General features: G+C 41.3%; 1 protein-coding gene across 2 annotated transcripts in view; it reads right to left on the bottom strand.

Annotated features, from left to right (window-relative positions):
* Positions 1–2,014: 2,014 nt before the first annotated feature.
* BLNK (B cell linker) overlaps positions 2,015–24,223 on the bottom strand; it is a 94,821-nt gene continuing 72,612 nt past the window's right edge. For both annotated transcript variants that reach the window (XM_075258486.1, XM_075258487.1), the window contains 19 exons: positions 20,878–20,930; positions 20,745–20,785; positions 18,992–19,154; positions 18,219–18,448; positions 16,988–17,051; positions 16,451–16,537; positions 14,713–14,738; positions 14,579–14,601; positions 13,576–13,618; positions 12,481–12,511; positions 11,618–11,675; positions 10,869–10,905; positions 9,304–9,349; positions 8,549–8,627; positions 6,878–6,918; positions 5,461–5,525; positions 3,661–3,744; positions 3,081–3,236; positions 2,015–2,343 (listed from right to left, as the gene is read on the bottom strand). In XM_075258486.1, the coding sequence (XP_075114587.1) occupies positions 2,224–2,343; positions 3,081–3,236; positions 3,661–3,744; positions 5,461–5,525; positions 6,878–6,918; positions 8,549–8,627; positions 9,304–9,349; positions 10,869–10,905; positions 11,618–11,675; positions 12,481–12,511; positions 13,576–13,618; positions 14,579–14,601; positions 14,713–14,738; positions 16,451–16,537; positions 16,988–17,051; positions 18,219–18,448; positions 18,992–19,154; positions 20,745–20,785; positions 20,878–20,930 (1,447 nt within the window). In that variant the 3' untranslated portion in view covers positions 2,015–2,223. The remainder of the gene's footprint in view (positions 2,344–3,080; positions 3,237–3,660; positions 3,745–5,460; positions 5,526–6,877; positions 6,919–8,548; positions 8,628–9,303; positions 9,350–10,868; positions 10,906–11,617; positions 11,676–12,480; positions 12,512–13,575; positions 13,619–14,578; positions 14,602–14,712; positions 14,739–16,450; positions 16,538–16,987; positions 17,052–18,218; positions 18,449–18,991; positions 19,155–20,744; positions 20,786–20,877; positions 20,931–24,223) is intronic.

Below are 24,223 nucleotides of genomic sequence, written 5' to 3'. Positions count from 1 at the left end.
ACGCCAGCGTTACAGCAGGGCTGCCGGACACTTCCCATTCATTTCTATGGGAGCCGGCATGCGAGCGCTCTCCACAGAAATGAATGGACTGCTTTTTTCCATTCATTTCTATGGGGAGCGCTCGCATGCCGGCTCCCATAGAAATGAATGGGAAGTGTCCGGCAGCCCTGCTGTAACGCTGGCGTGTACGGCTCTGATACACGCTGGCGTTCCGTAGTGTGAATGCACCCTAAAACTGTTGTACTGTTGCCCCATTTCTGTAATTTTGGGACACAAACCTGTAGATGTAAATGTTGACGTGTGGTATTATTTAAACTTCTCACTTCTTACAGTTGGAGACTTCATTTTGTTTACACATTTTAGTAAAAAATTAAAAATTTTAATGTGCATTAAATATATTTTGAGACACCATATACCATGTTGTTAGCCTAGTATTAGAGATGAGCAAACACTGTTCGGATCAGCCGATCCGAACAGCACGCACCCATAGAAATGAATGGAAGCACCTGGCACGGCGACCGCCCGCCGGCAAAGTGTACGTGCCAGGTGCTTCCATTCATTTCTATGGGTGCGTGCTGTTCGGATCAGCTGATCCGAACAGTGTCCGCTCATCTCTACCTAGTATCTGTTTGTTGGGTGTAGTATTTTGAGAAGGCCCCATAGCCCTCCAGGTAAGCCTTACACAGACAAAGGTATATAGGTCAACTTTACGTCAGCTCCTAGCTGGTGTAGATTGGACTTTATAGGTCACCATTTTTTATTTCTCTCATTTATTAAGAGGCATCTTAATAAACCAATGAATTTGCCCCGGGCAGGCGGCGCAGTCAGCTCAATATGAGCATTAACACACAAGCATAAGAACAGATTCTAAGAAACTGGTCTTGTCTTGAACGCAATGTAATCCCCACACACACCCCGTGTGTATACACATATGCTGTTCACATTAAACATGTCTCCTAATAATTCAGTTATTTCAAATTCTACACACCTCCTTAGCTAAAAATACAAAAAATTCTAAGAGAACTGCTTATACAGTTAAAAATAATGGAAGCTTTGTGTTCAACAGAGTTGACAAAATTTTGCGGCTGTTCTGTTTCCAGCAAATAGCAGCTAGACAAATATTAAAATGATCTTTTACATCCAAAATAAAGGTACAAATATTTTTGGCTCCTTTTAGGTTGAGGCTCCACGTTTCAGAAATGCAGCTTTTTTTTTTTTTTTTTTTTATTGCAGATTGAGTTTTTTGAGCCAAAGCCAAGAGTCGCTATAAAAGGAATGGGAAATATATAGGAAGGACTTTTCTATCTTCTGCTCAATTCATTCTGGATTTTGGCCAAAAAAAATAAAAAAAATGCAACAAGAAAAAGCTGCGTTTCTGCAATGTGGGTCCTCAGCCTTAGGCTAGGGCCGCACGTTGCGGAAAAGCAGCTCTTTTTATTGCTGATTGTGATGCAGTTTTTTAGGCAAAGCTCAAAAGAACGAAATATATAGAAAGGGCTTCTATCTTCTGCTCAATGCACAATTGGCTTTGGCTCAAAAAATGGCAACAAAACAAAGATGTGTTTCTGCAACGTGGAGCCTCAGCTTTAAATGATTTTTGGATGCCAACTTCAGGAATACCCACCGATCAGCTCTTTGAAGCACTGCGACCTCTTCCCTATGCTGCTGATGTTACGTTAATCAGTCACAACGTACTGCTGTATCTCAGTCCCATTCAAGTGAATGGGGCTGAGCTGCAATATCAATCACAGCCACTATAGTTGAGAGAGTAGTGAGGGTCTCAGGTATCAGACCTATACCAATCACATATTGATTGCTTATTCTATCAATATGAATATCATAAGTCTAAGCGTGCCAAGACCTCTTCTAGATAAGCTCCCACAATAAACTGCATTCTTCCATTTGAAAATTATCAAAATTTTAGATTTGACTTTGGATGTGAATGGAGAAGGAAACAGTATATGACTCCATATGGTTCCTTTTAATCATAGAATAAAACACACGGCTTGCTTAGAATTAGTTTTATTGTGCACACAAAATGAATGTTATAAAAAGTATATACAGGAATGAAGGTGATGTGAGCCATCATTGCTGGCCACGGAGCCACGGATGTACAAATCAAGTTGTTGATTCGATTCACTTCCAGTCCACAAACAAATCCTTTGTTGCTTCTCTCCTTGACTTGTAGAATTTCTATTGTGATGTGACAGTTCTGCAAATGGCTTAAGGGATTTTAACAGCCTGTTTTAATTTTGTTGAGTCTTTTGTATTGTTTTGGCTGTCAATTAGCACAAGAGGAATTTTACGGTGATGGTTAATAATTTCTGCCACGCTGCCGAATTTCTGCGTAGAAGATAAAGATAAAATTAGAAATTGCATTTGGACCACGAGTATAAAGCAGAGTCAGGTTATGCATTATTGTTAAATATTCTCCAATTTTTTATTTTACTTTTTTTTTTCCAAGACTGAAAAATAATTTTATTAAGAATTATTACTTGATTTGTTTCATAATTATATTCCCATGAGATTCTTGGTAATGAATTTCCATAAAAAAAATCTGGAAAATTCCTTTAATTTCCCCTCCAGCGGTGCTTTATGGGAATTGAAGACTTGTTGCCAGGTGCCCCACAAATGACTAACTACTACAAAATAATAAAATTGGGTTGTCCTATGTGAACAATCCCTTTAAAGTTGCTCTCATTCAGAAAATGGATTTGGAACTAAGAATATACCTGAATAGCCTTTAAAAATTCTTCTAAAGACCCCCCTGTTTTTAGTAAAAATCGGTAAAAACGATATGCTAATGAGGCTCACTGAGCACCCTGGCCGTTCCCCAGGGCCAGCGAGCACCCCCCATGTAATACCTCAGTAGTGCCACTCTGTGGCTTGTGCTCAGTTATGCCCTCCTCCTTCACACTTGCTGTACCGCCTACATCCTCTGTTGTCTCGCTCCTGGCGCTTCAAATCCCACGCATGTGCAGTAACGCTCTGTTCTGAGCACTACTGCGCATGCCCAAGCAACATTTTGTTGTAGTATTGTACAATGTTTGGAAATTTTCAGCGCCTATAGATTTACGTACCTCTTCTCCACTTTTCTCTCTCCCCAGAGCATACTGCCGTGTATCCTCAATCTTCCGTACCGGAATATTATACACTCGCCTGTTGTAAAATACGACTAGTGTGAATGGCTGCTTGGAGTCTTGTCCGCTGCTTTTCCTCACTAGGAAAGATCCGTCCTGTTGGAAATGGAAACTTCATTGTAATGATCACTGTTCTCGTTCTACATATTATAGGACCTGTCGCTACTTTTGATTGGTCTATTTTAGTAATATATTTCACATGATATAAAAATTCTGGAGCATCCTTACATAATACTATGTTGTGTTGTTCCTCTGTTATTCCTCCTAGAAATTTATGAATCAGTGTTACCATACCTCATGTCAAAGAGGTGCGTCCCTACACAGTCACCATTGATAGGATCGTGTCAGACCTTGAGGGACAAACCCCCAACCTTAACACCAAAATATCAATTTCTAGGAGGAATAACAGAGGGACGCCTAAGAAAAAGAATCTAGAGTATTGTTATTTAATGAAGAATTCAGTTCTGAACTGAAACAGACTAGGTGGCAGAACCTCTTTAAACACAATGGGAATCAGTACCTTGGCCGTGCTAGTCAGGGCGTCTTCTGCTTTGCGCCGGTCACATGATGAAACGTACCATTCTTTATTGAGGACGTCGGCCTCCTGGAACCCAAAAATACATAGAATATTAATTGATCTTATGTGACAAGTGGCACAACATGGCGGAGATCACTCTTACAATATAGCAGAGTTAACTTGAACTTCTGCCATTGGTTAAACTGCAGCAGTGCGGTATTTTAAAATTTGGGATAACTCTGCTACATCTTCATATTGGATGTTGATAATGAAGCGGTTGTGATGCCCATTGCAGTCGATCAGGCATATGTGTAAGGTATGGATTCTATAGACAGAACAGAAATCCTCTAATACTGGCCCCCATAAGTCTCAAATGTAAGTGAAATTAGAGATTCAGGAAACTACTGTATATCATATTCTTTCATAGTTTAAAGGAGTTTCCCAGGGAGGTTTTTTTTTTTCTACTTCCTCCAGGGGGTTTTAGATGTTGTACTTAGGGGTTCTGGCAGAGGAATTACCAGTGCATAGGATGCAATATGGCCCCTACTTACCATGTGCTAGCTACAATACGGGTGCCTTCCTATGTTTTAAGGAGATCTTTGGGCCCGGGCCCTATAATCACTTGTTACCTCTGCACCCCTTTGGCTGTTCCCTGGGGATCTATAGCCTGGTTCCAACCCCCGGGTCAGGTGATCTTAACTGGTCACTCCAGTTGTTTTAACAGGAAAGTTACCTGTGCTATGGGGGCTGGCTTTACTATAGTCTTCCAGTTTCTATAGCTCCCGACTATTCACATATTGATGATCTAAGGATGGGTTATCAATATGTATTTTTGTCAAAGAACCCTTTAATAGGGATCTGCCGTAAGGTCAGACCCCTTACAAAAGTGACATAAATAAAGGACAGTGATGATTTTTACAATCAATAACTTTTGCGAGGGTTTGACCTTGTCAAGTAGGAGGTGAAATCTAAGCTCATGTCCAAATTTTTTTTTTAGGAGGGTCTCCCCATGAAAACATGCTGGTACATTAAATAGTCTTGACTGAAAAATTCACAAAGAACTGTAACACTTATAGTTTTCTCTTAGGGTTTAATGATAGTAGTAAAGTGTTAACACAGATTGTAAACTAAATAAGCAACGAACGTGCCAAAGGTTAATGGTTATAAATCTGGAGATAGACCTGTCTGCGCCGAGAAGATTGTATTTGTACACTGGATTAATGAAGGGAAAGCGGAAAGTCATAAGAAAATGTATTCACATAGAGTTTGAGGGAGATTTATAAAAATAAAGACCCTAAAACAAGTGGGCAGAATGCACCATAGGACTAAGGTTTGGCTACCACAAGAATTGTGCAGGCTATGGGACTATTCATGATCTTAAAACTTGCAGAAGTTCTGACAAATCCTGTAAATCAATAGGCTCTGTCAGGATTTGTGGGTAAAAAAAAAAAAAAAGGCCTGACACACTAAATTCACTCTAGCGTTGCCTTTCAGTTGTTGGGGTTCATTGGGAGACCTGAGTAATAGAGAGGTGGTCCGTTAAATCAGCGGTTACACGCGGAACCCAACGGACTTCATTGACTATCATGGGGTATGTTGGGTGGCCGTAGTTTTCCTCCACCGATTTTCAGGCAGACACGGAGATGCAGATGTGAACGTAGACATAGCGTTAATTGCTCATTCATGAATAGAAGACACAATGCCAATATGAACAGACTCTTATTCAAAAGGGTTGTCCTATCTAAGGATAGGCCATCAGTGTCAGAAACCGGATAACCCCCTAAATTCTCTATATCTTCTTACCTGTTCCACAGTGCTGCCATGATGACTTGGGCCGGATATAAAACGCAATGGAATTTCAGGAGGTTCTGCACAAAAGTATAACCATGTTAGCTTGTTAATAAATTGTTATTGGTTACATTAGACTACAATAAGGGCGGTCCAGGATTAGAAAAACGTGGCTTTTTCCAAAAAACACCTTGATGATACATCCCCTTTGTCAAAGCAGCATGCCTCAGACACTGACAACACTGATAGGAGATTTTCAGACAGGCCACGCCCAGTTGTCAATCAAATTATGTACAAATTTCTTGTTTGAAAAATGGGAATGGTGCAATACAGAATTTTAAAGGGGATGTCCAGGAAATCCTTTTTTTTTTTTTTTTTTTTTTTTGTTTGTTTTTTTTTTAACTGGTAACTAAGCTGTGAAGTCATTTTTACATAGCTTACTATTATACTAGTAGTTTTCTCTACAGGCTAGACCTGTCTAATGGAATCCAGACATCCTGAAAACTGACATCACAAGTACGCAAAATGCAGCCATGTGAATAAGCCCAAAGACATGGATTTTAAAGCAAGCTTGTCAACAATGTAAAATCACGCTTGCTGTGAATATATCATTATAAGCCATCAGTGAGTGGGTGACATTAAACTGATTTTACATGATGTTTGATTATCTGTCTTAAGCTCTGTTCACATTAGCTCCTCTTTTCTGTACAGCTTACTGGAATCCTGCCGGAACTGTTAAAGTTCAATGGAATGGCAAATTTGCAGGTAAGCAAATATATTGTGATCATCTACTTGCCTATAACATGGAGGGAAACGCAGCAGATGAGTGTCCCGATGTTGTATGGGGCAGTGACCTGTCTACTAGTGGTTATGACACTGGAACATGGTGACTCTTTACAATAATAAAAGTATATGGAGATGCAACACTATAACCAATGAGACTAGAAGAATGGTCACAGCAGCAGAAGGAGAGTGTGTTGGTCTTGTAGGAGGCAGTGACCGGTCTACTAGTGATTGTTACAGTGGAGACTCTGTGACACTGTCTAAGTGTGGTTAGATGAAATACTGTAACCATTGAGACGATAAGAATGGTTACAGCAGCAGAAGGTGTGCTGATCTTGCAGCAGAAAGTGACCTATCTCCATCCAAGTGAACATACTAGCAAAGACAGGCATGTGTTGAATAAGTGACATGCTGTAGGGGTATATGGTAAGTAGAAAGCTACAAAAATGGTTTTACAATATTAACTTAGACTCTAGACCGATGCATGACTTTTATTAGAAATATCTGTAGATTTATCCAGCATGTTCCCTACATCTCTACATGCCTAATCTCATATTGGAAGATGAAATGACCATGACAGTTCGTAAACCACTTTCTATATGTCCGGTATAAGTTATGATATCATTTTAGCCAAAATAAAAACACTTACTTTGTATTGGTATTACGTGAGGTTTAGGTAAAGCTGGTAACCTGGAAAAAATAGTTATTACATTAATTGCAATAAAAAGGTTTATAAACGTTATTTTTAACTAATATTATATTCACATCTTCAGTGAGGACCAGAACAACGGACACATGGACTGCTTAAAAAAAATGGACACCAGTGGTGCCCTATGGACCCCTTTTGGTAATAATGGGATCTGTCAGTGTCTGTTCTTTTAAACTGAGGGCCCATTCACACGGAGTAATCGCGCGTGTATTTTGGCAAAATACACGTGTAAAAATAAGACTCCCATTGACTTCAATGGCATTACACGTGTATTTTGATGTGGTTTTTTTTTTACACGTGTAAAAAAATGTCATTGAAGTAAATGGGAGTCGTATTTTTTACATTTGTATTTTGCCAAAATACACGCGCGTTTACTCCGTGTGAACGGGCCCTGAAACCGCCGTACAAAAAAGTTGGAACTTGCAGAATTTTTTCATCTAGTGATTTTTGACAGAGACGCCAACACAGGTGCGATCATAGCCTTAATGGGACTGAGCTCTAGTCCTGGGCACAGCTACTACACTAAGCCCGGTGGTGTTCCTAGTATACAGAGGTAATGGAGCTTTGGTTCCTTCAATTATCTGATAGTGGGGGTATCCTAAAGATAGCCCATTAGTACAAAAATCCAAGGATTCCCCTTTAATCTTAAACAAAATCTTTTTTCTAACTGGTTCACAATAGTTTTGAAAATTGACATGTGCTAAACCAGTCCCCTGAACTTCCTATTTAGATGTTTACCAGAGACCCATGCTTACCAACATTTGGTTGGTTATGTGTGTGGAATTTTTGGGTCGAAGCCACACCCCCAATTGGCAAGAGCCACAAACATTCTGGCCATTGCATCACACACCTTCTTGTAATGTGGGCATTAAATGTACAGGCCATGCCCCCTGGTTAGATGTGACTGGACATAAAGTGCCGCCAAGTCACATGTTAAGTGACTACGACCCTGGCAGGAGATTTGCCACTCTTTCAGGAGTCAGAGAGGTCACTCCTATTTTCGGGAGCTTGCTTATGCAAATACCCATTGATCTCTCTTTCCTGGCACCATCTTGACGTGGGAAGCTTGAATCACTAGCTGAGGTGGGTCAGTGATTGGCTGAGTGGGCATTTCCAGTCCAGTGTATCAAGTGTGGGACCAGTGGAGAACCAGTGTCAGAATGGAAGTGGTGGAGGATTGGTAAAGTGTCACTTCTATTGTCTGTAGCTTTACTCACTCTGAGCTATTTAGCAAAAATGTCCCACCATAGTGGAGGGAAGGTCATTTTTGAAAATATGGATGCTCCAATTTTTTGTCAAAGATTCCTCAAATGTCAACATAATTTGTTCACACTGCCTATTTTTTTCCTAGAAAGTGACACATGATAGGGCCATGGACTCTAACCTACCTAAATAGCATAGGAATTAGGGATAAGCCATGAAGAAATCAAGACATTGAGCACTCTAATTCTCATGAAGACGTCTCCTATGATGTGTCAAAGGTAAGTGAAATGGTACATATTCTGGTCCAACTTGATAGACTGGTCGGACACATGTCTATCAAGTACGCCATAAATGAGCATTAATATAGGTTTCAGGTATAAAGGTTCCAGTAATAAGAAAATGACTTACTTATTTGTTATTGACGACACCGAGGAAGACTCACTCCCCGCACTTTGTATTCTTTGACGTTGCTTAACTTGGGGCTTGTCTGTAATAGAAAATGTAGATTGATTATAGTAATCTAGTGAAAGGGGGTAATTATTCAAAAATATCCATTTCTTGAGGCATATTTGTTTCTTCCTAAAAACCAAAGGCAGTTTAGTAAAGTTGGGTAAGCTAACAGCTTGTATCAACTGGATGTAATTGACTAGGTGTGTCATTTTTGTGCACTAAAATTTTTGGAAGGTGGGGACTCAAAAATGAGAAAAAAATAAATAAATAACGGTACCGTGAAGCAGGGGTGAACCTGCCTTTTTCGCCGCCCGAGGCGGACGACAGAAAGCCGCCCCCTGCCCTCGGGAGGAGGGGGCTGAGCAGAGGGGGCGGGGCTTAACAGTGTTCTCAGGCAGAGAGCAGGCACGGAGAGGGCCTGCTCTCTGCCTGAGCATGAGGGGAGGCTGCTGGAGCAGCACTGCTCCAGCGGCCTCCCCAATCCACCGCTCGGTACTAAGCCAGTCCAGGACAGCTTGTCCGGGACTGGCTTAGGAGGAAAAATGCCGTCCTCCCTGGGGCCCTGGCATAGCGCCGCCTGAAGCGGTCGCTTCAGGTCGCCTCATGGGAGGTGCGGCGCTGCCGTGAAGGGGTTAATGCTGACCATACCAGCATTACTTTTATAAAAGCCGCCTGCAAAATGCTTTATATATAAATACCGAAAATGAACTTACCAATATTGCTATTAACATCCCTATGGGGTAACACTGGGATCATTTGCTAAAAATAAAGTAAACAGTCAGTTAAAAAACACCAAGTAATTCCAAGCAGTATATGCATAAGGTGACTACATTGTACAACCTGTATCTCTAGCTGTGCGGATACTACTACACCCAGTGTAATATCCTAGTAGGAGTTGTAGTGTCAGCCCCTAGAGCCACTAGTCGCAGGGGGCCCTTTAAGAATATTATTGTAGTGAATGGATGTTAAACACAGAACGTTTCGCTGCTATAATAGTAGCCGCGCTCATAATGGCAAATTGTTAATATCAAGGCACATAACGTTTTAGAACATTGCTCGGTTACAAAATCACCATGGAAACCTCTGCCAGAAAAGTAGGGAGGGGTGACCAGCAACCAATCGGATCTCGGACTGTCTGCACTGGCTACATAGTTAGAACGCCGTGTAATTCTGTGGGTTTTTTATTTGGATTAAATACTTGATACAATTCACAGAGCGACTTATAGTAAACAGCAATTAACAAAAATTAATAAGGTATCGAGTGGATTCTACCCTCGGGTATAGGAAGGAGGATTAAGTAATCACATTAGTGTTAGTACAGGAGAGTGCGACCATATGGGGCGTCTACTGTCATGGGGAAAATGGGTGTCCCCATGTAGACTCCCTGAACGCAGATGTGAACCAGGCCTAAGGACGTGTGGTCTGTTCATCTGGTCCGTCGTAGAACCAGAAGAATGGATTTACTTTACTGCACCAATATGTGAGGTCTGTTACATGTGGTAAGCTTTGGTGTGCTGCCCTGGTTGTGTTGTGCCAAGAGCACCAGAGGCGAGTCCAATGAAGATGACAAACTCATCTATCAGTATGGGCAAATATGGTCTGGAAAATCCAGATAATGTGTATATAATATTATATATATTGCTTGCATTTCCCAGACTGAATGTGGTCAGGAGATCGGGACTCCTTACAATAGTGATCTTCCTCCTCGTGGCCCCTGTTCCATACTGTGTATAGTAAGCACCAGTGAAGGAACAGGGGACTCTTAGCGTCATATATCACTATGAAATAAGGAGTCCTAGACTCTGGTGTGCATTCAGGAGGTCTTATAGAGTTTTATTGAACATCCTGGAGTGAACAGGCACTAAACCACTGGCCCATAAGGAAATGCCAATGGTATGGCGTACCAAAATCACCTGACATATTCCCTCGATAAATTGTTTGATGTGGAAGAATGTAACTAATCTGACTTGACCCATGTTAAAAATATTTGGGATGTATCTGAAGTACAAACCCAGCATCAGTGCCTGCCCCATTATTGCCCTTGTTGCTGAGATATGGGAATCCTTCCTTTGTATTCCCAAAAAAAATGCTCTCAAGAGCAGAGGATGCAAAGTGCCGGTACCGTATTAATACCCATGGTTTTAGGACATAGTGAATTGTTGTAGGCAACTAGGAACCCCATTGAGGTATGGTCCACTGGTATCACTTTGGGGGTCATGAACGTGTGCCTTGTTCTTACTACGACTATCAAACATCTACTAAGAAATAATATTCTTACCGGTTTCTGTGGAAGGAGTGTTGGAGGATTAGGCCTCCTAGAGGACAAAAAAGGTTTTACAGTATTATAACAATTCCGATTACCATATATACTCGAGTATAAGCCGAATTTTTCAGCCCAGTTTTTTTAGGGGGGGGGGGGGGGTCTATGACCAGCCACAATATCAATGTATAGAATCTCCCATAAAATAGTGCAAAAAAAAATAAAATAAAAGTTCTAAATCACTCCTTTCCCTAGAATACATACAAAAGTAAAAAATTACTGTGAAACATACACATTAGGTATCCCTGTGTCTGAAAGTGCCCGGTCTACTGGATATAGGATATCTGCAGTGCTCCTGTTCCGTCGGGAAGGGGTTAATGGGAGCACTGCAGATACCCTGTACTCAGCCAGACTGAATTCCAAGTGGGGGAAGAAAAAACAGTCCTCAAGCTCAGGGAAGGGGCAGAAAGACAACCAAAACACCCCCTCCCCTTCCCCCAGCACCCAGCATCTACTGCACCCAAAAACTCCGACCATTTTAATTTTTGAAATTTTCCAGTAGCTGCTGCATGTCCCCCCTCGGCTTGTACTCGAGTCAATAAGTTTTCCCAGTTTTTTGTGGTAAAATTAGGGGCCTCGGCTTATATTCGGGTCGGCTTATACTCGAGTATATACGGTATATAGTTCATTTGTGTACATTATATAGATTATGTTCACATATATATCATACAGCTTTTACATCTTCTCCTCATTTATGCCATACTTACACATTTCGGGGAAGGGGTGATGGCCTTGGTTTTGTGGCTGGTTCTGGTGGGCTCTTAACTGTTTTAAAACACAAATTAGGAAACTGATACTTGTCAATGTAAAAAAAAAAAGTTAGATGCATATACTGAAATATTCAGGGATGGAGCAATATTGGAACAAGATATGGTATTCTCTTTGGGTGACAATCCTTGTAGGATCTGTGAAGGCAGCCATATTGAAAGTCAACCAGCTTTTCTTGTATTCTTCATACCCTTTCAAATAATAGCATAGCCTTTCTATATATTGTGGGGGGAATGAAATTTACTAGATATGTTTTTTTTAGTTGTAGTCATGTACAGTCAGTTTTGTATGGGGTGCAGTTATCCCCTTATCCACAGAATAGGGTATAACTTGCAGATTAGTGGAGGGTCCAACTGCTCAGGCCCTCTCCAAATAGGAGAATGGGATATTTTTGTCCCTTGTTCTGAATAGAATGGTAGTCACTCGATGCTCACGCAGCATGAGCACAGTTCCATTCATTTCAATGGGAAAGCCGTTGATAACCAAAGTACAGTGCTCCGCTACCTCCGTTGCTGCCATTCAAATGAATGGAGCGGTTGACATGCCGTATAATAGCTGCTCCATTCAGAATGGGGGTGTTTAAAAGTCTCCTGATCACCTGATAAATTCCTAGTGATCTGCAAGTTATCTCCTATTCTGTGGATAGGGCATAGCATACCAAGAGTGGAACACTCCTTTAGATTGAAGGTTTTCTGCAGCACTTTTTGGCTGCAGTTCGCTACGTGGGACCTTAGCCTTAAAGTACTCTATATTTTAAAGTTTCCAAATTTTAAACAATGAGACGTAGAGTCGGACTACTTACAGTCATCACATACTTCATATTCATCCTGATCCTAAAAAAAAGATCCAAAAGTACTTTAATGTTAAAGTTCAAGATATCCTGAGGTTACATATAGGGATTTTAAGGAACATTCAAAATGTGAAAAACTTGCTGAGTAAAATTTCAAGTCAATTGCAGATGGTCAACCCTTGTAAGAGCAAAAATTTAAAGCATACCGCCATTAAAAAATAAAAAACCTCACAATGACCTTAGTAAGTAAGTGCAGGACCTTTACGGACATCTTTCCCTTCAAAGCTCAACAGTTTGTTCTGAAAACCTATTAGAATTTCCATCATGTTCCAGATACAAATGCAAGCCGGCCATTCCTACAAGGTCTCGTTCACATTACTACATTCCGACATGTTGCCTGGCTCAGTGCTGATGTTGTAGTTACAGGATGTTCAGTTATTGGCTTGGTCGGGTCCCTGCACAGATACAAAGACCCAAACAGGGAACTGCAAAGTAAAACAATGATGATGCTTCTTTCTATACAACACGCTAGCTCAGTGGTTGGTATTGTAGCTTTGCAGCGCTGGAGTCCTGGGTTCAAATCCTGCCAAGGACAACATCTGCAAGGAGTTTGTATGTTCTCCCCGTGTTTGCATGGAATTCTTCCCATATTCCAAAAACATACTGATAGGAAAAAATGTACATTGTGAGGCCTATATGGGGCTTGCCATCTATATAAAAAAAAAAAACACAAGCACACAGATTTATATGGAAATGAAGCCTTTAGAGCAGGGGTAGGGAACCTTTGGCTCTCCAGCTGCTGTGAAACTACAACTCCCAGCATGCTCCATTCACTTCCATGGGAGTTCCCAGAACAGCAGAGCCAGTATGCATGCTGGGAGTTGTAGTTTTGCAACAGCTGGAGAGGCGTACGTTCCCTACCGCTGCTTTAGAGGAACGCCATCAGCCTCAGTAATGTTACCTACTTAGATTTTAGCACCACAACTAGTTAAAAACACATTCTTAAAGTCTCTTGGTAATAATAAATGTGAATGGGGATTTTATAGACTCGTTGGAATCTCTGGTCTCCTTTCTCATTTGTTTGTATACAGCGGCTTGTATACATACCAGATTGGATGGAGGGGGAGGAGTTACTTTAGGGTGTGATCCTCTAAAAAAATAAAAATAGAACATCATTATTAGAATTATTATTAAGACACACACTCCTTCACACAATGCAGATGTGAACAGAATCTTAAATGTAAGAATAGCATAAAGACCAGAAACTTTCCATGGGTTTAAAGGGGGTTTTCATACTGATGACCTATCTGACCAGGTGCTGGAAGCTGCTGCAGTCAAGGGGGAGCATGTCCAGATTGGTCCTATTATAGAAGTAGCGGTGCAGTTCCCCGGTACCACCACAATACAGCAGACGGGGCTGCAGCACGGTTCATATTATTTCAATAGGAGCAGCCTGAGCACAGTATCTACCCACTACAGCAGCCAGCTGATCTAGTAGGGGTCTCATTGTGAGTTCAGTCTATGGCTGAATGTGGACTTGCATCTGCTGAATTGGATGCATCCATGGTCCCATTCATTTCAAGGGGAACACCGTGGATAGCCAAAGTAAAGCATTCAGTTTATTTCTGGCACTACCATTGATTTGAATGCAAGAGTGTCGAATATGGGGACCTATTTACAATCGGGCAGCGTACAAGGTGAATGGGGGCAACCAGGATCAGTGAAGGGGAAGGGGGTCTCAGGATCTGTGGGGGGTCTCAGTAGTCAGTGATTTATCCTCTATCCTATGGATGTGGTTAGAAGATAAATAGGCTTCATGGCATAACCCCTTTAAGAAATTCTATTCTTATCTCCCCTTATCTCTGTGTTCTATTGTTTCCTGTTATCAGTCATTTCAGGCTATGGAGAATCCTACTGTACAGATTAGATGAATATGTTATTATTTGCTCATTTTAACCATCACTTGTCATCAGCTCGAGCGCGGACAACTCGGGTCTCATTGCAAGTACAAAAAAAGCAGTTTATTTTCAGATACGCTATAAACGTCTCCCAGTTGTCAGAATTATGATAGCAGGCAAGGCAAATATATATATTTAATAGACATAAATACCTTTTAGGCGGAGAGGGAGTTGGCTGAAAAGAAGAAAAAAAAAAAGCAATTTTCAGTTACAGAACGCAGCATGAACACCGTATACGGCTAATATACAGCGCTGGGGTATGTGCTCAGTTGGATCTGTTTATTACCTCATTTTCGGGGACAACATACAGCTCTGAAAGAAAATTATAGATTTGATTTAAAATGGTGAATAGAAGCAAAAAAACAAAAAAACCTGAATAACAAAATTGAGCGGATCCTTTGCTACAAAAAACTATGAACATGATCAATTCCCGATCTTATCCCTAGCTTACATATGATGGACAATAATCTTTTTTTAAAATGACTTCTATAGCAAATGCCCGATATATATATTTGTGTAGGCAGATATGTTTTGTTCAAGTACTGGAGTCTGCCACTAGCACTGAGCGGGCATGTACGGGAATACAAGATACCAGTAGTATGGCCACAGGGGTTTAAAGGGGTTATCTACAGGACAGGGGGAATATCTACAGGACAGGGGGATATCTACAGGACAGGGGGGATATCTACAGGACAGGGGGAATATCTACAGGACAGGGGGATATCTACAGGACAGGGGGGATATCTACAGGACAGGGGGACTATCTACAGGACAGGGGGACTATCTACAGGACAGGGGGCACATCTACAGGACAGGGGGCACATCTACAGGACAGGGGGCACATCTACAGGACAGGGGGCACATCTACAGGACAGGGGGCACATCTACAGGACAGGGGGCACATCTACAGGACAGGGGGCACATCTACAGGACAGGGGGCACATCTACAGGACAGGGGGCACATCTACAGGACAGGGGGCACATCTACAGGACAGGGGGCACATCTACAGGACAGGGGGCACATCTACAGGACAGGGGGCACATCTACAGGACAGGGGGGATATCTACAGGACAGGGTTATATCTACAGGACAGGGTTATATCTACAGGACAAGGGGGGGATATCTACAAGACAGGGGGGACATCTACAAGACAGGGGGGACATCTACAGGACAGGGGGGACATCTACAGGACAGGGGGGACATCTACAGGACAGGGGGGACATCTACAGGACAGGGGGGACATCTACAGGACAGGGGGGACATCTACAGGACAGGGGGGACATCTACAGGACAGGGGGGACATCTACAGGACAGGGGGGACATCTACAGGACAGGGGGGACATCTACAGGACAGGGGGGACATCTACAGGACAGGGGGGACATCTACAGGACAGGGGGGACATCTACAGGACAGGAGGGATATCTACAGGACAGGGGGAATATCTACAGGACAGGGGGGACATCTACAGGACAGGGGGACATCTACAGGACAGGGAATAAGTGTCTGATTACATGGGGCCCGATCACCAGGTCCCCCTACCTAAATTATGACTCATCCCTCGGTCACACACTAACTGACCGTCTGCTTCACATAACATTCATGCAGTAATCTGAAAATGGTATATTGTTCTCTCTGCGATTTCTCTATTCTAGATATTGGTGACTTGGTATTCTCTAAGGGATCAGTTATAGTTAATAGAATAAGATACTGCACCTTGTATAGGATGGGTGACGTATAAATTTAACTCCTGCACCACTCTTAACGTATGCAGAAATGTAGCTAAATATTTTACGCAGACCCCACTGGGGGGAGCTCTTGCTTCAGATATAGGAAGGAAAGCCTGTGGGTGCATGGTCATCGTAAGCGCGTTCACATAGGGAAACAGAGTACAGGAGATCTATTTTACATGTAACATTAAGTATTTGGGATGGTTCAGTGCAATCAATACAACTGCGCATTATGTGGACTATTCTGTATGTTAGAGGCATGTTATGATAGTCAACATATAACACGTGATCTTACCCTTATCGTCCGCTTCAGGAGGTGGGATGGTGGGAGACTTTGTAGGCAGTGGAGGCATCGGCTTGTTTTGCCTGTTCACTGTTGGAGCTGCAAGAGGTATAAAGGAATCAGAGCTAAATTATAGTGTGCCCAGATAAGGGTCTCGAGCACCACATCCTATTGTAAAGTGACTTACATTACAACAGAAGGTAAATTGCATATTCTAGGGCTCCATAGACCTTGAATCAACCCTTAATATAATCAATAAATTTAAGAGCTCCACCAAGCACCACTTATCCTTTATCTGTTTAGGGCAAGTATACAGTTCTGTGCAAAAGCTTAACACTAGCATTGCACCTCCATTGTTCCTGACGAACCCGAACAACGGAGAGGCCATGGTGGATGACCAAATTCAGCCAGCCATTCATTGTCCTCTTTGCTGTGTTATATTACTACAATTCTCTGCAGAGAACAGTTGTCTATCTGTCAAGAGCAATAAAAAACTTTATACCATTATTCATACTGTAGATTACTTATCAGGATATGGGAAGCTCTTACGTTTTGTAGGTGGCTCCTTGGTGGGTTCAATATAATCTTCAGGTTCTGGTACAATGTAGTTTTCCTGAAATAAATTTAATATAAGCAGTGAGGAAAGTCCGTATTGGAAAAAAAAGAAAAAAAAACAAAAAACACTCCTATATAGGATATGCCATAAATGTCTAATAGAGGTCACATCTATTTCGGGAACATGTCCCAGTGAATGAGAGAAGGTCACACATGTGCAAGTCTCTTCATTCCCTTGTACAGAACTTCCGATAATAGACAAGATTACTTGCTCACATGCAGTCATGAATGGGGACTTGTTCTTGAGATAGACCTAGGCGCTACCAGAACTGTGAAGTTGGAGTCCAACTCTTGACTCCTTCATAAATGTCTTCATTAAGGGGTTCTCCAATAACTCACTTGATACCAAGTACAACATGTACAAAGCCATCTGCTTTAGCTATACACTATGTTTAAATTGTTAGGGGTGCCATGTAGTGGACCCCCACCAACCTGATATTGATGACCTACCCTAAGTATAGACCAACAATACTGTTAAAGGAGTTTTCCAAGACTACTATATTGAAGTCCACTTCTTCTCAGGCCAGTGAAGTCACGTCATGGTCATCCTTCAGCTCAGTATCATTAAAAAGAATTTTGTTGAGCTGCAATACCAAGCACAGCCACTATAAAATCTATGGCGCTGTGCTTGGTAACTTGGGAAGAGATCGCCACAATGAATATCATAGTCCTGGAAAACCCCTTTAAAAAAATCAACCTGGCTACAAATTTACTTTTAGTTTCGGGTGTACATTTTCTTATGCCTTTGTAAATGTGAAAACCATTATTAAACACACTAAGTCATTTATTAGGCGTCATACCCTGGGATTGACTTGTGTATTATGAAAACCAGTTAGACCGGTAATGGATGACTTAATTGAGAATGTGGTTTAGCGGAGGCTTATCAATGAAAGTTTGTCACCTAGCTCAGCAACTTTAATGTCAATAAGTAAGGGGAAAGTCTGGGAATCTCCGGGGACATTTTTTGTATATTTACATTATACTCTTGAAGCCATCTTAAAATTGCATAATCTCAGGCTACAACCCCCTGGTTTATAGGAATGTCCCCATTGAGCCCCCAAGTCAACCTTATCTAGACCTTGACCCACCTAAGTCATGGCACAAGTAATAGATATGAATTCTGATGTGAGCAAAGCATAAAACCCTGAACCCTGTAACTTTTTACCTCATCATCACAGTCCGGATCTGGTAGACTCACAGGCTTTTTGAACATGGATGGTGGTAAGGAGGTAGGCTGAGGTCTTGGAGTCGGTTTTGGCTTCGGCAATGGTTTGTTTGCCGCGTGTGATCGACTGTTAGTTGGGGGTAAAGGTTGGGGGTGCTTTGGAAATGGATCATGTGGTTTGGGAGGTTGCCTTATATGTGTGTTCATTGGATCTGTTTTTTTTCTGTTATCTGTTGAAGAAAGAGGTTAAACTGAATTATTGATATAAAAGCGACTAAAACTGCAGTAAAATAAACCAAAAGAAGGAAAAACAATAATCTAACTATAAAGCAGGAGTGAGTCCTTAAAGGGGTTGTCCAGGATGTTTTTATCATTAGAATAGACTATAAATCTCTGGTTGTGGGTCCAACAACCGGCCCCTGCAAGCATCAGTTGTTCAGGGTTGTTTCCAACACCAAGGAGATGGAAGAAGATAGATCTGTATACTGTGTAATGGCTGGATTCTGTTAATGCAGCTCTGTTCCCATTGATATCAAAGAGACCAGAGCTTCAATAATGGCTCCCAATCAGGCGTGAGGACTCTCTGCGCTGTACAGTATAGGTGTTGGAAATAACCCATAAAAACTGACATAAAAACTGATCTGATGCTTTTCTAGCTTATCCTAAGGATAGGCCAAAAAAAATTGTAGGGATTTTGACATAAAAAAACCCAAATTATATATTATGCAAAATTAAAGGAAAACTTTGTTCTTCATTTTCCTCACTGAAGATACCTGCATATGCATTGTCCCCCACTACGGTCATGGTCTTAAATGATGATGAGACATGATTGTCATTCGGGGGAGGTTCGTAGTTGTCATCTTCACCATCTAAAGGGACCACGTAATGTTCTGTATCAGAATGTTCATCTGGGCTATCATAGTCGCTTCCACTTTCCTTTGTCAAATAAAGGCAAAAAATTGTGAGCTTGTTAGCGCAATCCACTCTAAATATCAACATATTGAAGTCCAAATGAATAAAGTGACGTATAAACTAGCTTAGAGAAACACACACAGCTATGCTGTATATAGTAGGTTCTGCTTTAATGGAAGGAAAGAGGTAGTTTAAATACATTGTATAGACAAAGAACAGGTTGGACTAGTAGAATTAGTATAACATGATTGGGGGCAAAGTTGTAAAATAGTTCTGGCACATAGCTATTGAATAAGAAACTGGAGAGAAGTTGTATCCCATTAAGGCTGACGCTGGGTTCACACCTGCGTTCAATGTGTCCGTACTATGGTTTCCGTCTTCTGCATGGCAGAAGACGGAAACCATAGATCGGGTCCGGCCGTGCGCGGCGGTGAGCGTTTTAGGCTCTCCGCCGCGAAACCGGATTTTTTTATCCGGACACAGAGTACTGCATGTCCGACTCTGTGTCCGGATTATAAAACCCGGTTTCGCAGCGGAGAGCGCAAAACGCTCACTGCCGCGCACGGCCGGACAGCTTTCTCACCCATTCAAATGAATGGGTGAGAAAGTCTCCTGCAGGCTTCCGTCTCCTGCATCTGTTTTATGCAGGAAACGGAAACCTGCAATAAGGAAAGAAGAACGCAGATGTGAACGAGCCCTTAGGGGGATGTGAGCTCTCTAGACAAAGAGGAGTGTGAAATGGTGGCAGGCATGGCACCACATGGCCCTGGAATCCAAAATGGAGGTTACACAAGAAATCATAACCATCTATGAGAGCTATGAGAAGCCTTAACGTGGTATTTCAGTAATAACTAGTTATCACCTGGATAAAGGATAACTGCTAGATCCTTGGAAGGCCAACCAATGTGACCTCCACCTGTCACAAGAATAGAAGCCCCAATTTTACCTATTTGGATGAAGCAGTGGTCTTGCATAATTGCTGCAAATCCATCTTATTTAATTACCAGGTGTATAAAATTACCAAAAACTCTGGTTATTTGGGACCAACCAATGGCTGTTAATTGTGGGGGGTTTTTTACATAAAAAAATTACTTTTTTGCACTGGGTAACTTTCATACTTCTTACATTAGAAAAAGATGCTCAATTTTTTCCAAAAAGGTGCCACACCTGCTTACAGGTTGTGTTTGGTATTGCAGCACAACCTCATACACTTTAGTGGAGCTGAGTTGCGATACCAAACACAACCCATTGACAGATGTGATGCTGTTTTTGGAATTTACAAATTGTAGCCAGTGATTGGCTACCTAGTTACATGATGTACAGTAAGTTATCACATAGGAATATGTTATCAATGCGAGAGGTCGGGGAATGATGGAAGGGAACCCCCCAAATTCTAAAATGGAAGCATCTTCCCATTTTTTTTACATTTTGAACTAAAAGTAAATCGTTTTTATGGGGTCAGGATATCTTATTAAAATGCTTTTTATAGGTTTTTCATAATTTAATGTGATGGCAACTATTTTTATTCAAGGACCATGGGCTTTTATTTTTTGGAGGGGTGCTAGTTTTTCAAATAAACTAATATGTAAAAAAAAAGAAAAAAAAAATTCTTACAAACTCATTGACCCATTCTTCATCTTCTACACCCATTGAACCTGTAGAGGAAGACAACAGTAAAAGTTATACCAAGAATGAGAATTTTAAGAGAAAATTTTAAGTCTATGAAAAAAGGGACAATGTCTTTTACCTGTCTGGTAGTCTCTTCTTGGCACAGTTGGGGGGGCCGGCTTGCTTGTTATACTACAAAAAACCATAATGTGTTAATACAAATGACAATAAAAGGAAAAACTAACAAAAACAGCTCAATAACATAGGAAAGCTACATTATATGGTTTAGGCCAAGTGGCAGACGTATACAGTATATGATGCGTACAATGCAAAGCACATGGAGTAGGCGGTTAGTATCGGAGAGATGAAGCTAGAAGGGAAAGAGGGTTTGGTTAATGAATTGCAAACAATGGGGTTAACTTATTAACAGTAATGCTACATAAAACATTAAGAAGTTGCAGCAATAAATGTCTGTATCCCCATATATTAATCAATGCTGGAGGCCAGGACAGGGAAGTATTGCTGAGTATACTATTTTTAGTCAGTCCCAGCCCTTGGCATCAAAAGGAGTTGTGTGAGGAGAAAAAAAACTTTACAGTGTATTCACTGCATGGAATCAAAATGGTTACTCCATAGATGAAGGTCCGCTCCCTGGCTGCTCTGGATTCCTATGACATCACTGACTGCACTCTACTCCTATTGCTTTTACATAGGGTAGAGTGGGGTTGGTCATGTTACCATGAGTCAGAGTATAATTAGACATAGGAATGAGACTTCTGGTCCCCGCTGCCCTTCGCAATGCTCATCTAGCCCTGAGGACCTTCTTATCGAGTCAGTATGCTTACGCAATGCAGTCAAAAGTTTTTTATGCCCACATAACCCCATTAATGAACTGTAGGTTGTGAGCATCTGATCGTAACTTATATGCCGCTGTTGTGGTACAATTTGGTTGTGATCCCCAAATTAGGGATCTCACCTAATTGTCCGTGAGCTTTAAGACCATTCCAGCTAGGAAGACAATGAACAACAATCTTTAGCATGTGTGAAGTCTTCTAAAGGACCCTTCAACAATCCATTAAAGGGGTTGTCCCATGAAAAGCATCCTATCTATACTGCTAGTTTATGTGGATTTACGACTTTTCCTAAATGCATTGCTTTATCAAAACTGCTTTGTTTGGCCGCTATCTTAATTTATTCGCTTAATTGTTTACACTCTGTTTCTATGGCCACGGGGCTTATCTGCTCAGTTCCCAAGTGATATAGCTGCCTGCTCTCAGGGGGGGAGGGAGGGGCTGAGTGTTCGGCAGCAGCTCTGAGCTGTTTATGTCTGACAAGTAACAGAGCTCCTCAAATAGGGGAGGGGGGAGGTGAGAGCTTCGGTATTTCTGAGCTGTCTATCTTCACCTCTTCCACTTATCAGCCAGTTTAATTGAATTTGGCTGATAAGGGCAGAGATAGGGAGTCCATTACCTCTGTATGTAATGTAACCTGACTCAAATCCAGCTCTGCTACATCAGTTTCCACATCAGCTTCATACTGTGGTAATTCATTACCACCAATCCCTCATTACTGACTGCAAACATAGCAGATAGCAGAGCAAGTGAAACCCCGCCCACCAATGTGCCTAGAAAACCAGGAAGTGAACAGAGCACAGAGCCTGCAGGTTGGTGAACAAGGGTTATGGGAATACCCCTTTAATATATAGGGTTTAGAAGAAGACAGGAGTTCCTATTCTTTAAGAATTGAGCTTTTTGGCAGTCACAATTAGATCCTAGTATTACTTCTAGAAAATTTCTGGGTGTAAGTCTTCTTTATTCCCTGCTGTATGTACATTGTAGTTTCTAATATTCTGCAGGAAGTTAGTAGGCCACTCACTAAATTTTATTCAATCCTGTAGATTAGTCATATACTCAGTTGCACAATATATAAAGTCTCTTTGACTTCTGCTTTTTTATTTTTAGTTATAACCACACGGCCATTATCTAGGAACTCGAGTATATAGAGTATAAAGAGCACATAAAATGTCTCTCCTGGTCTCCACTCATAATCACATGGCCCAAAATATTTCCTCCTTCACTGCCTAGATACATTACAGCTTGGCATTACAATATCTTACAAGTAATTTTTTTTAATTTTCATAGTCTTCATAACCTCACAGCAATGTTGGACTGGGGTTTGTTCCCACCAAAGGTAATGACGACCCACCCTCTTATTACACAGGTCAACCTATATACACGTGCTGATACCAAGTATTACCAGTGTACACACAGGATAGATCACCAGTTAGATCTAATAAGTTATATAGGAATCAACCCATGGTGGCAATTGATAGACTCCATTGTCAACTCCACATGGCCCGTTATTATCGCAGCATAGCCTGGGTTCTCTGACGGAGGTTCAGCTTATTTTGTCCTGTGTAAGGTTACCTTGACTTACCCGGACTCCTAGTTTATTCATATGTATGACAGTGTAACTTTATATATGCTATTGTAGAGGGAGGGGCTTGCTGAACATTTTTGTAATATATTTTAACCCATTGTAGTTTCTTTTAGCAGAAAGTTCTAAAGTTCTTTGTTGAAACTCTGCTTTCAAACAACACCAGATATAGGCTAGGTTCCCATCTGCGTCAATCTCTCCATCCTTCATGTCCACTGGTAGACCGACTAACTATAAATGAGGTCCGTCAGGGTCTGCCTTTTCAAAACTGAAACCAGCGGAGAGAAAACTCTTTTCTTTCCGTCAATATATGGTGGCTTCTGCCGCCGGAAATGTGAACTAAGCCTTATTCTCTTCCTACATAGGAATCGCTCAACATTAAAATGGATCCATCTAGTGACAGACAACAACGGATCCTGAGGGACCCCATTGACTATAATGGGTTTCTGACAGGTGTCCATTATTTTTTCCATTATTTTGCCAGACTGGAAAATTGTGCTTGTAAAATTGCAGAAGAATTCAGAATGGAGTAGAAATGGAGAAAAAGTGCATTTCTGTGACTTTCTTACAGGCTTTGTTTTTACGACGCTTACTGTGCAGCCAAAGTGACTTGTTACTTGTATTCTATGTTTCGGTATAATTTCAGGGATACCAAATTTATATAGTTGTATTCATAACAGTCTAGTGACAGACAACAATGAATCTTGAAGGACCTGTTGACTATCATCGGGTCCAATAGGTATCCATTATTTACTCCATGATTTCGCCAAAAAAAATAAATAAATTGTGCTTGCAAAAGTTCAGAATGGGGTAGAATTTGAGAAAAAGTGCATTTGTGCGACTTTTATACAGACTTTGTTTTTTACGGCGCTCAATCTTAAGCCAAAATGATATGACTGATTTCAAAATCTTCTAATTTAGACTCTATACTGGAGGCTCTGACTCAGATGTGAATCTAGACTTATTCATCTCTTCCTTCCCATTCTTTGAAGGAGAGAAGGCCTGTGGTTTCGAGGAGGCTAACTTTAGCTGAAGTCCCATAGCTGCCG

This window comes from Leptodactylus fuscus, chromosome 10 (genome assembly GCF_031893055.1).
Source record: "Leptodactylus fuscus isolate aLepFus1 chromosome 10, aLepFus1.hap2, whole genome shotgun sequence".
NCBI classification, from domain to species: domain Eukaryota; kingdom Metazoa; phylum Chordata; class Amphibia; order Anura; family Leptodactylidae; genus Leptodactylus; species Leptodactylus fuscus.
The sequence above is the reverse complement of the archived record's forward strand: the minus strand, read 5'-3'. Positions and strand labels throughout refer to the sequence as shown.